Source organism: Conger conger, chromosome 12 (genome assembly GCF_963514075.1).
Source record: "Conger conger chromosome 12, fConCon1.1, whole genome shotgun sequence".
Lineage (NCBI taxonomy): Eukaryota > Metazoa > Chordata > Actinopteri > Anguilliformes > Congridae > Conger > Conger conger.
Genome location: NC_083771.1, coordinates 5,181,020 through 5,199,778, shown reverse-complemented (window position 1 = coordinate 5,199,778; position 18,759 = coordinate 5,181,020). Strand labels below are relative to the sequence as shown.

At 42.7% G+C, this 18,759-nt stretch overlaps 1 protein-coding gene across 1 annotated transcript in view; it reads right to left on the bottom strand.

Annotated features, from left to right (window-relative positions):
- The window catches only part of kcnt1a (potassium sodium-activated channel subfamily T member 1a), a 102,999-nt gene extending 84,816 nt beyond the window's left edge, over positions 1-18,183 (bottom strand). Inside the window, exons 1-3 of the mRNA XM_061263816.1 lie at positions 17,932-18,183; positions 17,642-17,849; positions 10,224-10,391 (exon numbers count right to left, since the gene is read on the bottom strand). Coding sequence (XP_061119800.1) covers positions 10,224-10,391; positions 17,642-17,849; positions 17,932-17,947 — 392 coding nt within the window. The 5' untranslated portion in view covers positions 17,948-18,183. The remainder of the gene's footprint in view (positions 1-10,223; positions 10,392-17,641; positions 17,850-17,931) is intronic.
- Positions 18,184-18,759: the final 576 nt, after the last annotated feature.

Sequence of the window (18,759 nt, the reverse complement as noted above, 5' to 3'; positions counted from 1 at the left end):
AATTTGGGTTGTTTGAGGTTTTTAAGGAAGATCACCTGAACTAACTCTAAAACAGCATGTACAGCGATGCCCCTGTGTATTGAATAAAACATATTTATTTGAGAACAGTACTTGCATGCACAATAGCAAACTAACATTATGTGTAAATTAATATCCAATGTCTTTTTTGAGGTAACATAAGAGCAGGTATACCTAAAACTTTTGTACCTTCGCAAAACCGTGTTGCAGTACAAGTTGCTGGATTACATATCCCCCAAATGCCCTATAACTGACATTGTAAATCCAGCAGGTTACAAACATCTCAAATATTAATAAAGCACCTGTGCCAGTCAAGAACATACACTAAAGCTGACATAATATAAAAAAAGACAGGAAGTGAGCTTTCCTTTTAGTAAATAATATATACGTTCCCAGTAGGGGGCTCTCTCGTGCCAGTACTTTCTCCAACTCCAGTACTGAAATGAAAAACAACTTTGCAATTAATCCTGAATTCAAAGCAAACCACAAATTTACATATACCACAAAACTGAATTCATATTATTTGGATATGGATTCTGTAAATATCATTCATATACAAAGCAGTACTTGAGTATTCGGACAGTGTGATAGTTTCTGTAGTTTTGGCTCTGTACTCCAGCACATAGGATTTGAATATGAGGTTAAAGTGCAGACAGACTGTGACCTTTAATTTGAAGGTATTTACAACCATATCAGATGATCCCTGTTGGAATTAAATCCCTATTTATACATAGGTCCCCCCATTTTAGGTAACAAACAGTAATTGGACAATGGGCATCTCTGTTGTTTATGATTAGTCAAGTGTATTCAATCGCTTCCTTAGTGCAGGTATAAGAAAGCTTTCAGTACCTAGTCTTGATTCTAGGCTTCTGATTGCCTTTGGAGTCTGTTATTGCTGTTTGTCAAGATTAGGACCTGTGTTTTTAAATAATAGACTCCAAAGGCAATCAAATGCCTATAATCAAGACTAGATACTGAGAGCTTTCTTACACCTGACTAATCAATAACAACTGAGAAGCCAACCATCCAATTACTTTTCTTTCCATAAAATGGACCATTTATAAAAAAGAATGTAATTCCTACAGGGATCTCCCGATATGGATTTATATTCCAACAAATTGAAGGTGACAATCTTAATTTTATCCTCAAATTGATTGTATCAAATTTACTGGAGTACAAAGCCAAAAGAATAGAAATTGTACCACTGACCAAATACTTCCAGACTGCACTGTATTTGCTGAAAGGACAACACAACCACACAACACCAACCGACTTTAATTAGCCAAATGTGTAACTAACGTGGGGAAAAACTGTGGAAACCAGACACCGTGGCTCTTAAGAGTTTGAGTTGGAGATGCCTGCAATAAACTAAGTAAATCCATGTATCTACTAAGTGCCAGTGAAGCCTACCAAGCAAAGAAACATCCCAGAACAATAGCAAAGACCAGACACTTACTGAAGCAGGCAGAGGCTGAGGAGCAGAGTGATGAAGCTCTGGGATGTCTCCATGTTCTCCTGCATTAGCATACGCTCGCAGCAGCGATGAGTCGTGCGACGTTCGCTTTTGTAACTGTTGATCGCGCATCACTTCCTGTCCACTAACAGCAGATGGGAACCAAGGGCGATAAAGAGACAGTCTCTGAGGGAGCTACAGCAGGGCAGAGTGGCCCCAGGCAATGCACTGCTTTCTGATCTGGAAACCGCACTGCTGCCCGAGCTGGCAACCGCACTCGCACTGCTGTCTGATCTGGCAACCGCACTGCTGTCTGATCTGGCAACCACACTGCTGCCTGATCTGGCAACCGCACGCTCATGCGAAACAAGGTCACATTAGCACAGCGGTTACACAGAGCTGAGTGATTCCGTTCCGCAGAACAGGACCACGTTATCGCAGCGTTGACACAGAGCAGGGCGATTCTGTTCCACAGAACAGGACCACGTTAGCCCAGTGTTCACACAGAGCAGGGCGATTCTGTTCCACAAAACAGGACCACACTGGCCCAGCAGTGCATTAGTGCACTAATCCAGTGTGACTAAAATACAGTGATATGAAATGTCAGCTCCACTCACTCCATACCCGGTGCACTGAATAAACATCACCACAGACCTGAGGGCATGGAGAAACTGTATGTATCACAGCAAAATACCACGTACAACATCTCAGTGTTAACTCTGATTTATATAAAATCCTTTGACACTTGATAGTGATGCCCAAAAAAATGGCTGTATAGTTCAGATCAGGTCTTCGGAATTCAAGGTTTTTTGATAACACCACAGCATATGAAGCTTATCTAAGATATTCCTGCAGAAACATGACAGAAAAGCACCTATTATCAGCATACTGTAACACACAGTCATATTGGCACTGTGTCGTGAGTCACACTACTGCCACTGAAGGCGTAAGCTGATAATATATTTAAATAAAGAAATATCTGATCGGAGATCAATATTTGTGAATAATGATTTGATGTTTGTGGGTATAGACAGACCAGTTACTATAACCTCTGAACCTTCAGGGGATACAATGAGCAATGAAAACTGCTGCTAAAAATAAATGAGGTTATCAAATGGGAAAATAAATAGACTGACTGTCTACAAAATGGATACACCTTTTATTATTACAGAGTAAAACCTTTGTGTTCCACTTGAATAAGCATTGTCATAAAGGTACGGGCTATTGATTTTCCCTGTCGAGCAACATTGGCAGTGCTGAAACAATTAAACGTTGAGGAACTCGAGAAGCTACAGAACTGTTGATTTCCCACAATCCCTTTTGCCAGATGAGATGCAAATGAGTGTAATGCAGCTGTTCAGGGATCAGTGGATTTATTGCTCGGTCCCTGTAACAAAGCAATCGCCATTCTGGGACTCAGACCAGGAGGAGCAAACATTTATACAAGACAGGGAGCAAGAGTGACAGAAAACACAAAGGTTACTGATTGCTGTTTTTTTCTTCACTGAGCCTTGAGCAATGGTGTATTGTGTGCGTGTGTCTTTGTGTGTGTGTATGTGTGTTTGTGTGTGTGCATGTACATGCGTGTGTGTTTGTGTGTGTTTCTTTGTGTGTATGTGTATGTGCGTGTTTGTGTGTGTTTCTTTGTGTGTATGTGTATGTGCGTGTTTGTGCGTGCGTATGTTTGTGTATGTGTGTGTATTTATTTGTGTGTATGTGTGTTTATGTTTGTTTGTGTGTGTATGTTAGTGTGTTTATATGATTGTGTATGTGTGTGCATGTATGTGTGTATGTGTGTGTATTTATTTGTGTGTATGTGTATGTGTGTTTGTGTGTATGTGTGTGTGTTTGTTTGTGTGTATATGTATGTGTGTATGTGTGTTTCTTTGTGTGTTTGTGTGTATGTGTTTGTGTATGCTTGTGTGTGTTGCTTTGCGTTTGTGTATGTGTGTTTGTGTGTATGTTTGTGTGTGTGTATTTGTGTGTATGAGCAAACAGACAGTGCCTGAGGATTCTCTATAATAACCTATCAAACGTCATTATGGCAGAGGGCTCCACTCACTCTGAGCCCTGCGTGCTGACTAAACATCACCACAGGAGACAGAAGGGCATGCCGATACTGAACTATACATGTATGAGAGCAGAACACAGTACCTGGGCCAGACATCTACTGCATCCACATCCTGAACATTAAATATCCTTTTTACAAAAACCCACTGTATAAAATAAACAATTCAGGTCATGGGCTAAACAGTAAAAAAAATGGGGAAATTATGTTTTTGCATTTTAATGAAATTGCTCCAAAGCTATATTTTGATTGGAACTAGGTGTTCAATGCAAATCAGAGCAAACATGTGCCCTTGAGTTAATCACAGAATATCGTTCAGGGAGTATTCAGTATTCAGGGGGGGAATCATCACGGGGAGCCAAAGGTGATGTTGCTAAAATAGTACAACAGAGAAGTGACTATAAAGTGTAAATAATTAAACATGAGATTAAACAGCAAGACAGAGCCATTTCATAACTATGTTTGTCACAGAAACACAACATGTAAAGTGTTTTTTTATGAACATGTACTCTTTTAGTTCCGATTTTCATTGATCACAGGAGATTTTGCATTTTGCACTACCATCATTCAGAACCTGCAACCATACCAACCCCCCCCCCCACACCCTGTGAAACTCAAACGGAAGCTGTTTGGTAATGTATACATTATTTGCATACTACGTTTTCTATCAAGTGTAAGAGTCGGAGGGGAACATTGGTGTTCCAGATTGAGCTGAGGTGCCTGTCTGCTGCTGAAGCCTTTCCTTTCTCCATCCCCGGCACAGACAGCCGCTGCTTTTATCTCTGCTGCTCAGAGCCAGGCAGCAATCTTCCTCATCACCCCCACCGATCACCCCCAGCACTCGCCTCCGCCGCTCCACTAACGTTTCACTTCTCCCCGACCGTCAATGGACCGGACTCAGGACGGCTGCGGGCTCAGGCATATCAAAAGACTATGAACGCCATCCATCACCTGACGGCTCCCAACAGAGTGCAGTGGTGCTAATGTACTTCTGCCAAAGAATAAAACCCAGGCAATATTACAGGTTGGACTTTATAAAACATTTACGGAAAGTCTTCTAAGGGCCATCCACCTGGCGCATGGTAACTACGTTTAGAAAAACAATCACTTTGGTTTGTTTTTTTTTTTTTTCCTACTGAATTTTTGCAGGGAAATAATTCCAGGCTGGTTCATTAGTATCAATGTAACATATACTCCGGGGCCTTTAAACTGAGTCTTTCATTAAAGCAGCTCATTAGAAGTCTGAGGGTCAGGGCACCGGCAGCTCCACCATCTGCAGCCCTGTGGCAGAGTTGCCGGGCCCTCAGGGGGCCACACCAACCAAAGGTCAGATCACCACCAGCATTCCCACCACAATATACCCACAGACAGCTCTTCACACTTTTACCTGTAATGATAATTTGTTAATTGGCTGATGCTTTTATCGTAAGCGACTTAATAGTTCATTGGACAAAGCATTGATCAAGGGCCCAACGGCTGTGCGGATCTTATTGCGGTTACACCAGGGCTTGAACCACCAACCTTCCAGGTCCCAGTCATGTACCTGAGCCACTAGGCTACTGGTTGGTGACCACTGCCCTAGAGTGCATTATTGCTAGTGGCTGTGGCCATGGCCAAGGTTATTATAGGTTTGGTCTTTTCCATTCCAGTGATTCAATTTTGTTTCTTGGACAGGTGCGCTTTTCTATTTTTATTTAGAATAATGCGTGTTTATGTTTATGGCTAGTAGTTTCCATCTACGATAAAAACCCTCGGCTGTGGCAAAGAGGTGCACTCCGGGAACCGGCTGTCCAGGAACATCACTGAGAAATACCTTGTGACTCTGCTCCCCCCCGGAGAAGGGACATATTAGAATCGCCCTCTATGTACCTCTTCAGGCAGAGGACACGGCAGTGCCCTGGAGACTGCGTTCTCCACACGGGTTAATTTCCTGCAGCCCACACGGTGGTGATTACAGCAAAGGCTGTGAGAAGCACAGGGAACGCTGACCCGAGCAGGCAGCCAGACCACTTGTCCCGACCGCCCACCAGACCTGCTATGCCGGCGTGATGGAAAAATGATAAATCGCAACTTCTGTCTGATGCATCTTTCTGGAACGTCCCGGCGTGTGGCCGTACCTGGTAAGTGGTCCTGGGTGAGAAGTTCTCTGGGATGATCTGGTGGCCCACCCTCCTCCATTCACACCGTCACCCTGCACATCTGAAGTGTCCTCGACAGCTATGCAATGCCACTGACTCACAGCTAACCCACACTAACAAAGGCACTTTTGAACTTGAGCTCGTTTACAAAATGGTGGGTGGTAATGATTTGAATAACTACAAAAACTACAATGGCTCCCTCAAAATCCTCGAGCAAAGGCAACGGTTTTATTTCTTTTCCGCAATTGAAAAGTTTTTGTGGCCCTGAGAGACCAAGTGGCCTGAGTGCTTAAGTGCGTGGAAGCAGAAAGGCAGCTTTCTTCTGCACGGTGACTGGAGGTCAACATTGGTAGGAGTAGATAAGGGAATTGGGGGCCACGGTGTAGACTCCAGCCTTGACAAGGTCGTGTCTCTCGGTGGGAGAGTGCGATAAAATGGCTTGGGGTTTTAAAGCAAATTTTCAGATCTTTTTTACCAAACAACCTTTCAAAGGCAAACATTATGTAAGACACACAACGAAGAGCAGTCTGCTCACGAGCAGACCTTATGGTAATTAAGCAGGAAGGCTGGCCGTGTGCTGGTTCCTCTCTCTAAAGGGGACACAAGCCTTTCTTTTGTGCTGGCTGCAAATAGACTGTGTTCGTTAAAGAATGGGAACTCCCTGGGGTAATGATGCAAGGAGAAAAGGAAACCTTTCATATGACATGACTTGGAAGAACAAACAACCTCTGTAGGTGAAATGATGCTGATGTACCAGGGGATGCCTGGTTTCATAAGGCTCAGCACAATGTATGTGGCTACTGACCCCAACACAATGCAAAGGCACACAACTACTATTTTTATCCAGGACATGGAACTAAGTAGTTGCTTTTTTAAAATGTATATATTTCACTGACCTCCGCAATCATCAATGAAACATTTTAAGGCTGAGCCCCAGTGAAGCAATTGTTAAGAACTTGCAAGGACTCCGCCAAGAAATTAGCACTATATTGTTTGAGTTATTTCACTATTTTGTGGAGAATTATTCGACTATGAATACCCTAATTATTATTCTATGAATACCCTTGAAGGGCCATTATTTCACTCACGACTAAGCATATAATTAATACCATGATAATCATGCCATTGCAAGATGTTACCATCTGGATCCTCCACCGTCCAGCATTTGTGAAATGTCCACCATTTCCTCAGCCCTTCTGGCGAAGATTAAGCACATTTGTCATTTAAGGCTTCTCCCTCACCGTAGAGAATAATGCTTAGATTTTACTCAGTGACGCAGCTATTGTGGGAATAACACATTATCTGCTAATGACCCTGTTCCCCACAGCTTCATACACAGTGAGGGGGCTGCATATGAAAACGCGGTGGCAGTGAGAGCACAGGCATTAATAATGCATGATCAACACACTTTTCTTTCAAACATATACAGCCCTGGCAGAGGGAAAGTGGACAAAGCAAAGGCGGAGTGCTGTGACAAACTGTATTTGGACAGTATGGAGGACACCAGCAAAAAAAAACAACCAAAAAAAACAAAAAAAACATGTAAAATATTCTATCAGTCATCTTTAGCCCTTCAGCTCATCAGTGAGAATATTCATCTTCAGCTCCCACGCAACTCACCACTGTCAGCCCCCATAATGCAGCCCCAGAGATAATGACAGAGTGGCGTGGAGATTCCCTCTCTCAGCGCCCACACTCCTGCCTCGAGTGTCTGAGGGGCTGTGCATGCCCCGCTGAGCCAGAGCAGGGGCTGCTGGGATACTGAGTCATCCCGACCGGGCTGGGGCTTATGAGAAAGCGTCCTTCCTGTTACCACACTGACAGGTTTGCACCGGCCACCTCCAGCGCCGAGGACATCGCACTCGCGAGGCGACAGCGGCCACCTCCGGGGCTGATGACGCTGCTCCGGTCGGCCTCTACAGCTGCCCTCCTGGATTGAGGACACCAGTGTGATGGGTCTGTGTGGGGTACTGATCTGAAGGGAGACTGTGCTGCACCGTCAGTCTGGGTTTAGATCACAGGAGCAAACTGGCTCCAAGTTAATACAATTCCTTTTCATTCTACAGGAGCAGTTGTATTGGATTCTAATTGCCTCCATGCAGAATCATGTGGTTCCTGTTAGTTTGATGGGTAAAGGGTAGAATACAAGTAGTCATATTCTGGGCAGGTCCAGTGTGCTTTGTGGAAAATTGTGTGCTTCCTCCAAATCCAAAGCCATAATGGCAAGGTAATTAGTAACTGTAAATGTGCCCCAGTGTGGGTGCATTTCTGTGTGTAGCTGTGTTTGTGTGTCCACATTGTACACTAAGAGATACAATCAGCGCCTTTTCGGTCAGTGAACAAATGAACCCAAGAGAATTAATCTAATGCTTGCTCTGGCTCTGGGGTGGACATGTTCCCCGCTCCAGCAGATGCCCAGGTTCTCCTGCGACTGAGGAAAGCTTTATTATCCGGTTTTAAATTCCAACAGAAACCTCAGCGCACCGATAAACAGGGTCCACATCAAGCAGAAAAGTGGTGAGTCTGCTGCTTGTTTTAAACTGCGGTCCTCCTTCAGAGTGCAACAGCAGATAAATGAGCATGCTGAACTATGGACCCAGGCCCCCAGCCAAGGGACCAATCATGCTATAATCTGCCTCTCGGGGGGAGTGACCGAATCTTCTGTATCCAATACCCGAGTGCTCATTCTCACACTTGCACACGCTCCACTGAACGCTGCACGACTCGCTTCAGATTGTTATTTTGTGTTATTTTGTTTGGTGCAGCTCTGCGTAGTACCTCTGCTTTCCCGCATGCCGCTATCCCAGGGTTCATTCGTTACTGCACTCAGCAGTTTCGCATAATTGTGCTGTACGGGTGAAGGGGACGTTGTACCAACACGACGCAAAGCCTGCTGTGTTCTCACTCTGGGGTTGTCAAAGTTAAAAGAGATTGTCTAAATCTATAGAGATCTTAATAATGACTACCAATGCCGAATGCCTCCACATCATCACAGAAATGCTGAAACTGGAGAGATAATAGGTTTGTGTGGAAATTGACTGTAATGAAATATGCCCGCAGTAGGGGATGCAGAAAGCAGTCAGCCATCAGCTTTGCTTCTCGGCTGTTTCTGAATCCTCACACTGCACAGGCACACATCGTATGACTTGCTGAGGCAGAGGCTATGATTCTTTGTCACTCAGTCACTAATCTGCACACAATGAAGTGACACAGAGCTCAGAGCAGTCTTCCCTATATGACAGGCAAATCCTATGTCTATTCCCAGAGGAATAGGATTGCAGGGTACATTTCTGCCCTGTTCTTAACCTTGCTTTCAGGAATTACTTGGGAAAGAAGAAGACAAGGTTTCTTCGCCATTGCTGCCCCGAGGCTGTGGAAGAGCCTGCCTCTTGTTGTCAGATCAGCCCCCACCATTCATATTTTTAAATCTCACCTAAAAGCTCACCTCTACTCGCTTGCTTTTAACTCCAGCTGAGGTGGTCGTTTGGTCGGTGTGTGTTGTCTTGCGTGTATAGGTGTTTTTAGTTCCTGCAGTGTGCTGTTTTTTTCCTTCTATATTCCTTTCATAGCGTGCATAAACATATTGTCTTATTTGTTTTATGAATATTGTGCAGCACTTTGGTCAGTTGTCTTTAAATGTGCTCTATAAATAAAGGTGACTGGACTTGACTAGAAACCTATGGGGTCTACGGCTATTGCATTGTTTCCTGAAAAAAAATGACCTCGTGTTTTTATCTTGCAGTGTCCTTTTCATTCCCGTGATTTATGTTTTGTCCGTCTCTATTTTTCCATTATTTGTCAGGATATCGGAAGGAAGAGGCTTACAGTAGTGCCAGTCAAACTGTAATGACACAGCATGCCGTTTCACAGAACTGCAGGCCATAAGGTACAAAACACTGCAGGGACGAACCGTTGTACGGCATCAAGGTATTTCAATTCGGGTTTTCTCGTTTGTTGTTAATCTTCTCAGATTTGTTGTGAACCCTTTCTAGGCTATTCTTTGAACTTAAAATGGGCATTCGATGTCAACTATCAAACAACATTGAATAAACTTAGGTAAGCATATGTCTGCTAAGTATGCGTTTTCACTTAGTGTTACAGAGCGGCTTCTTTTTCATATAACAACATTATCTGGTTCTCAAATCTAAATTACGTTGAATGAAATGTCAATGCCATTAACGCATGCCACTCTCTCAATACTCTACATAGAGTATTTTATCTTCCACGTGTAAGACAATACTAGGTTACGTATGGTGTTGCAAATATAACATTGGTTTTCTTGATTCCACTTTTAATTTCTCTCTTTATTGAGATAATACAAAGTCCACCTCTGTCAAACTCAACCGCGAACGGTTTTTGGCAGTCAGCGCGACAATACAGCAACATAGCGCAAGTTCCTCATTCGCAAACGCGAGTAAGGCAAAATATTCAACCGATCCATACAAGATCCGGCAGTTTGGCTCACAGTTCAGAACTACATAACGGACAGCTCCTGTATCGCCACCACGGGGCTTCAACAAGTCAAACAGCTCCAATGTCACAATACCTGTCGTCGTTTTGGAAAGACTGGTCTCCAAGCAGCAAATCGCGAAATCGGTACCGAGGCGGAAGTGGTGGGACCTCCGAGTCCACCTCGGTCATCTTGAGTGCGGAAATATCCAGAATAACTCCGGTGTTGCTGCTGTTATTCTTCTGCACCGTCTCAGGTGAAGTCCTGCGGGAGACACAAGAAAACTGATCAACTTCCTGTCAGCATCAGCATCCAGCACGCCCCCATATCACTTGTTGATACTGCCGGCACAACCTAAAAGACTCTTCATGAACTGTAGAATCAACAGTGTTGCAATGCAGATATGTAAGCTAATGCAAGCGCCCATCTATCGTTGTCTGACGAGAAATTCCGCAAAGTTAAATTGACAAATATTTATTAGGCTACATAAGCTTTACCAATTTGTTCATAAATATTTTGAGCGTTTGATTTGATCACCAATGTTTGTGTGGTACATAGGCCTACAAGTATCAACCCGTATTATAACCGCAGTCGCGTAGACATTAATTTGAGATACTATAGCCTACGGTGTTCCCTTAATGAATTATCCTAATGGCTTTCGCCACACGGAGGTCACATGAGATTTGTTGTTTTCGGGTTTACTTTGTTTTACTTCAATTAAAGAAAGACTCTATACCTGCACCCTAGGCACTGTGCACAACTAAATCATTATTGAAGCGCTAATTGCATCTTCTACAGTAACTATATCCTCATGCCTCAAGAAAAATAAACTGACTAAACATTATTTTAAAAATACAGAATTATAGCCAGATTGGGGCGGGTAGTTAAGACAGACATATAGACAGATAGGATACGATTATTTATGATTTAAAAGTTTCAAAAGAACACATTACATCATTACTTTCTCTGTACCTTTCATGAGTCACGCAGCGTTTATGAATAAAATGTGTGATGAATAAATTAATTCAGTGACGAATAAATTCAGTTTGGCCACACAGAAGCATCATCAGCACCTTTTGGTTTCCCCAAGGTGCACATGAACACCTAACAGACTAAATTTGGAAGTTAATTTTTTTTGTGACTAGAACAAAAAAGGCAAATAGAAAATGTGTTCATAAATGCTGTGAATCTCAAACGGGCTAAAACTGAACCAGTTGAACCCAATTTACAGATTACTTGAGGGCATATTGTATCTCTATACTCCTTAGATCTGGAAAAAACAACAGTTTCCGTAGAATTGTTTTACATAATAAAACTGTCTTGGATGACAAGAATATGTTACAGTGATTATACATTGAAAAACATATAATTTGAATGCCCCTTGTACTGTAGGTTTCGGCATTGTTGAATATACACTTACCAAGCACTTTATTAGCAACACTTACTTTATTAGACTTACTTATTCATGCGACTATCTAATCAGCCAATTGTGTTGCAGCAGTGCAATGCATACAATCATGGAGATACGGGTCAGGAGCTTCAGTTAATGTTCACATCAACCATCAGAATGGGGAAAAAATGTGATCTAAGTGACTTTGACCATGGAATGATTGTCGGTGGCAGACAGGGTGGTTTGAGTATCTCAGAAACTGCTGATCTCCTGGGATTTTCACACACTAGTCTCTAGAGTATGCAAAGAATGGTGCAAAAAAAAAAACCAAACAGTGAGCAGCAGTTCTACAGACAAAAATGCCTTCTTAATGAGAGACATCAGAGGAGAATCAGCAGACAGGAAGGTGACAGTAATGCAAATAAACACACATTACAACAGCTAACAAATAGTCTCATAAATACCTAATAAAGTGCTCGGTGACTGTATGATTCTTGAGATTAAGGCCAGCAACTCATGTCCCCTTCAGGGGCAACAATAATCTGACTAATATTATCCTTTACCAAACTTCATCCTGACATCCCAGAAAGGATCTAAACATCAGTGAAATTTCACTGGAAGTGCTTGAGACGCAGTAAAATACCCAATCACGACATGCTGTTTTAGTGCTCTGCAAGCAGTTCCTCAATTACCATAGAAATAAAACCAATATCTGTACTTGTCTGTCAAAAGAGGGCAATTCAACGAGACAAGCAAAAGGATAAAAATCTTTCACGCACTCAAGTGAAACATCAGGTAGAAGTGAGGCGGGAACCTGACACAAGGACATTGTGCTGTGTTATGGGCATCAGTGTCATTTATTAATGTCGGTTTATGAATACAGTGCATGTCCATGATCCACACCTGCATGCAAAAACATACCATGGTGCAGTGTAGTCAGAGCATAGTAATATATATATATTTATATTTATGCATTTGTGCATGCACAGGTGTCTTCAACCATCATCATGCTTTTCTGTTTGAATCAACTGAATTCACAACACAATTTTCTTTCCTGCCAGAGAAAAGAAAAGTTCATTACTGGAAACACACTCGGTCACAATATTTAGAAGACTTTTATTTTTTTCCAAATAAAAAGTCTGATAAACAATACTGAACAACTGTTTAGCAGAAACACAGGTGATACACTCAATCTTTTCACACCATACTGCAGACTGATTTGTGGAAGGGTTTGAAACATGACACACGTGGCAGCACTCAGTGACAGGAAAGGGTGAGGGGGGGTTTATAAATCTGAGGGTTGTGCCCGGAACCCAATGGAGTGGAATTCTGCATGCGGTTGAATTGTTAAAGGTCAAAGGTCAAGCGTTACCTGTCGCCATGGGAACTTGGGGAGTGAGCTGGTCGGCTCATGACTGCCTCTTGGTAAGAGATTTGGAATGAATAAAAAAATTAAAAAACCCAAATGAAAAGGGGGGAAAAGAACATTCGTTAATCATTCATCCCATGACTCCAGCCAAGAAGCTGAAGTTATTCAGCTTTACTTCCACAGATTGATTACTTTAAAATTGGATATTGAATAGGCCATGCATTTGTATTTCCATGTAGATTAGCACTATTGATCTGTTTGTTACAGACAGAATACATTAAAAAAATCTGTTAAATAACCTCTGTTTGGGTTTATAAATTGCTGAATTAGTGGCACAATTAGTGATAAAAATAATCACATGTATGAAGCATCCTGTGCTGCTAGCAGACATGTCATTGGTCTAAAATGAACAAAAACATGAACACATAAACACAAATGAATAGCAAAGCTACAAAGTGCAGAGACATTTGTAAGAAGCCAATATGCGACTTGAGGAGACAGAGCGATTAGTCCTGGAGGGAGGTATAACTAATGGCGTGTGCCTCTGTAGCACATCAGAGGAAAAAAAGAGTTTTTGTTAGGATCCGACCGCTGTTGTTCTTTCTGCTGTGGTGAAAGAGCCACACAGAGAAGAGAGAAGGCTCGTGTTATCGTCATCTGGTCCTCTCCCGTCCTGAAACAGAACGCTTATTCTCCAGACCCCATCAGCCCCGGGGGCACAGCAGAGTGAACAGCCCATCAAACACAAGTGGAGGTGCAGGGGATTTGTCAGGGGCCTGAAAAGAACGAAGCTCCACTCCACCACCACGTGTGTTAATTGCATCACAGGTGAGAGCGGGATAAGTGCTGCTTTAAACCCTGGCCTTTCAAATCCAGAGGTGGTCTGCAGAGGCTTTGATGAGAGCGTGCAGAGAAACATCCTCATATCTTATTTTCCCCGGGGCGGAGAGTGCCCCGGCCCCTTCCCTCCCGTGTGAGCTCAGCAGTACGTTTAAAAAGGAGAAATAATGTGCCGAATCCCAAACGCTTCACTCTTTATGGCAACACTGTTCTCCATTAAAGTTAAATCCACTGCCCACTGTACTGGGTTTCACTGGTGCCTGACAGACCAGATGGATTTTCTGTCTTCGTGTATCACCGTAGAAGCATTTATCTCTAGACACTGTTAATTCCCTCTAACAGCTTATCGGCTCTCCTCACCCTTAGGCTTAAGGTGTTCTGAAATTAGCTTTATAAAACACTGCTCCCAATGGGATGGCTGTAATAACTGTACACGGGCTGGGATGCATGTGTACCCATAAAGTGCTCCTGACAATGACATACAGTAACGTATATACAGTAAACAAACAGAAAATTATATTCATCTTGAAGTCATTTTTAACCACATGCAAATTAATAATTATTCCTACCTATATATTTCAATGGCCATATTCGACTATCAAGTTGCGTATTAATCTCCATAGTCCGCACAAAAGAGCGTTTAGTGATCAATTATGCAAAAGAAGTTAGTGGTTTCTGTCCCTCCACTGCGTCTTTAATAAAGATGACTGAGCAATGCTCTCCCATCAGAAAGACAAAGAGGAGCAACAGAGCACAGCAAAGTACTATGGTACTTAAGTGATAATTAAAGATGAAGGATGTTAGAATGTGTCCTACAGTTCAACCCAAATATGGACCAGACCCAGAACCCAGAGCAAAGAAAAACCTCAGCCCTCTTACAACAATATGAAAAGGGCAGGCACTGTCACTAAGGATCAAAGAACATATCCACAGGCTGGCTAACAGTGCATTGGACTAATACAATACTAAAGAGCGATATGTTCATAGTCCTATGCTGCTCTGTGTCCATTAAGGTTGAGTCCCTAACAGCTATTCTTGGATAACCTCTACTTGTAGTTTGATTCAAATGTGAGACATTTTATTTAATTAATCAGCTAAAAAAAAAAACATCTGCACAGCTTGCGAGATACATAAAACAGCTGTTCAGTGAAAAATAGATGTTTAGGCCAGAGATATCATACCGCACACAATGACTTTCTCTCAAACGGTTGTAATGAAACGTAATGCAGTGAATTTGCATTACACGTTTCTGCTGCACTGCTGCCACTTCCTCTGAGAGCGATATGGGTGTACTGGCGGAGAATGGGTGGCCAGGGCAACTCTTCGGTCAGAACCCAGTGATTAATGCCTCTGTTTGGTCATAAAACAGGAGGCTTTTCCTCCGAGGATCAATGGGTGTGTGCCATTTTCCCTGGGGGTGGATAGAGCAAAGGGGGTGGAGGACGAGAAAGCATCACCGCCGATATCAATCACTCTCTGGCAGTCTGGCCGGCCCAGCCCCAACGCAACTGATATCACTTGCATTCTTCCACACCTGAGAGACCAAAACGTTTTGGATCTGACAATCATCAGTGCGGCCACCGGGGCACAGATCATCGGTCTGCTATTAGACCCGAGTGGGCTCGCTCAGCTGTCCGTGGGGGCCAATCTCAGCTCCAATTACCGGTCAATTCCAGGTACTGTACACACATCCAGCCATGGCTAAAATAAAGTACCCTGAGCAACAGTAACCAGAAGCCATTTCATTTGAGGGCTGTCATCCTAGGTCTTTTAAACCTAAGAGACTCCATTTCCTGCCTGTGATAATTGAAGTGGATAGTGCAGTAAGGTGAAACCCGATTAGGTAGCTTTCTAATTAAGTTCTCCAATAGGGGGAAATTACAATTATGTTTACCGACTGAAGTCATGACGGTGCAGCTCATTTATTTCAAGACTGTCTTGCATAGGCCTGTTGTTCTCACGTCCAATCATCGAGACTGGAACTGGAATTCATCGTACAACACTGAAAATCAAAGCAACCTAGTATTATTAAAAGAAAATATCATTTGAATTTTGACAGATGAAAAAATAAACAGGCAGGCTATACTGAAGTCTGACTAGACTAGGAGTTTGCCTCCTCAAATCACACGTCCTGCTGACTCAAGGACAGATGTTGTGTCAGTGCATTCCCACAATACACCGAGATGAAATGGTAAATAGTAAATGGTTGGCATTTATATAGTGCCTTCATCCACAGCGCTGTACAATTGATGCTTCTCATTCACCCATTCATACACACACTCACACACCAACAGCGATTGGCTGGCATGCAAGGCGCCAACCAGCTCATCAGGAGCATTTGCGGGTTAGGTGTCTTGCTCAGGGACAAACCCAGGGCGGGGTATTGAACCGACAACCCTCCGACCGCTCTTACCTCCTGAGCCAATGTCGAGCTTACATAAAGCTTTCACCCACATGCTATGTTTTCACTTGAGAAAGAAATGCTTTTGCATCCATTTGGTGCTTCCGCCTCCTTGCCATGTAAATTGATGTGTTACGGTAATGGTCCCCTGTGCTGGGCATCCATTGCGATTCTGAGCCTGTCAGGTACAAGCCAGCGAGGGCTGTTGTGTCATCATGAGCTTCTGTGCACACTACTGAGCAGGCCCATCAATCCCGCAGACAGCCGTAAAGAGGAGACCCTGAATGCACTGTGGCCGGGGAGAAACTGTGGGTGGACGCAGAGGAACCGGGTGGGCGTTACAGTCGGGAGACAAGGGAACCACAGCCTGTATAAAAATCAAGTCTCTCCACTCCACTGCCCTGGCAGAAAAAGGACAATGTTTACATGCAAGCAATATATTTCACAAGAAAGGGCTTTAGCTGTAGATTCTGCGCACCGGCGGGAGAAATGTTGTGAGCTCTCCCCCTAGCATGGGGAATTAGAGGTCTTATTGCACAATACTGAGTCCGTTAGTGGGTAAATAGTAATCTTTGAGATTATACAAATTCCTGTTCAGGAGGATAATCTTTTAAACAAACATTTTACATAAAGTGTGACGAAGTGGACATTGTTTATACTGTAGGTAGCATGAAATGGCAACAAACACAGACCTCCTGCAGCAAGATTTGAGACCAATTAAAGAGGTCTGCCTGACTCTCTGATTTTATTGATGATTTCTGGTGAACACAGACCCCAAGTGCACACAGAGACCGCTGTACCGTGGCGTGCCACGCATGTACAGTACCTTCACGTTTACACTATGGCGCACCATGTTTTACTACCTTTGACTAGAAGCAATACCCTATTGAAATGAGTCCCGCATGCACTCCGCATTAAAAACACACACATAACTGCGTACAGTTGTTCTTAGCTGAGAGACATGTCAGGCGTGTCACCGGTTGGTGACAGTGCTTGCCAAAACATACAGCGACTGCCTCTGAAGAGTAGCTAGTTTTGGTCAAGCTCTTTCAAAATGATCTGTAATTCAGGACAAAATCAATCAAGCTGATTGTCTTTTTATGCTTTTATTGTCTAACTACAGTGTTTCATATTCAGGATGAAAATCCCTTTTTGATTCATTTGTACTCTAATTTTTTTATCCTGTTGCATTATGTCTGCTATGTTTACCACAGGGTATACCTGTAACAAAAAGATTTTAAAATGACATTTTCAAATATCAGTTTACAGCATAGTGTAGAAAGCAATTGCACGTAGCAATTCAATGTACATTTCAGACACAGAAGCTTTGAAACTTTGAATGTCATATTTTAGTATCGTCTCTTAATTTACACATCTATAGTAGATATATTCAAAGTTAAATTAATATATGATCACAATCGGCTGAAATATGTCAGCAACACCCTTCACACCCAAGTCTCATTTCAGCCAACAATTAACGTTAGAACGCGGAAAGAAAGCAGGATCTACAGTACCTGGCTGTGTGTTCGTGCGCGGTCCCATCATCGTAAACAAACGTCTGGTTTGTATAGCAGTCGCTGCACATTTTGGACGGAGCCCCAGTCGAGTCGCAGTGGTGAGGTTTCGATTTAAATGTCCCCTCGAGAGCTCCGTCTTCCTTGGAAAATTGCATCGGCGGCAAGACAGGAAGCAATCCCCCAGGAAGTCCTCGTCCCAAGATTTCTAGAGCCAATTAACTTATTTCAGCCATCTCTTATATGGTCGCTTTTTATGAATACTCCATTAATTATTAAACCACATTTACCGCTGAGGTGCATCATTTAATTACGCGAATGACAGGTCTCGATTCATATCAGGTAGGTTTCTAATTCTCCCCTCTGTACGTGGAAGTTTAAAACAGCGATAGTTTATCGTTTTTTAGAGCCATGTTTTCTTATAAAGTGTGGCGCCAAACGTTATGTATCTTTTGTCAATGATATCAAATGTACCTAGAGCAGATGCTCAAAACGCATCCCTCTCCGGACAGCATGTATCCACTACAACAGATCATCGTCCTTTTGCTAAACGAAAGGTGCTCTAATAATGCCAGTTTTGGCTGTCTTTTTTATATATAAAGACTCACGCCATCTTCCGGAAAACCTTGAAATGACATTTTTCTCTTTCGTTTCAAACGTTTCATAAGGATATACGAATGCAATTTATTGAAAGCATTTGATTAAATGAAATTGAAAATCATTTGAGATTTTCTGCAGGCTATATCATAGTTACCTACCGTTTTTTAAGACAAGCTGTGCAGACAAGTGTATAATTCATGCATACGCTTGGTGTAATTTTTATTTGACCAAATGGCTCAGAACGTTTTGGAATTACACAACATGAAAACACGAATTGATTGATGGTTGTGTGTCAGAGAAACAGCATGCATGTAGGAGTCGGGAGAAGCCACCTCACATCGTCTTCTGGAGACAAATCAAAGAACAGTTCCGTCTGTGATCTGAAGTAGCCCAGGCTACGTATTTTCTTTTGCGCGTACATACGCACTGGGAAATACCAATACGTTTGTAATTCGTAGACAAAGTATCATGATGATATATCCTTCAACTATTTATCTTAAACCTAAGCCTAACCCGAA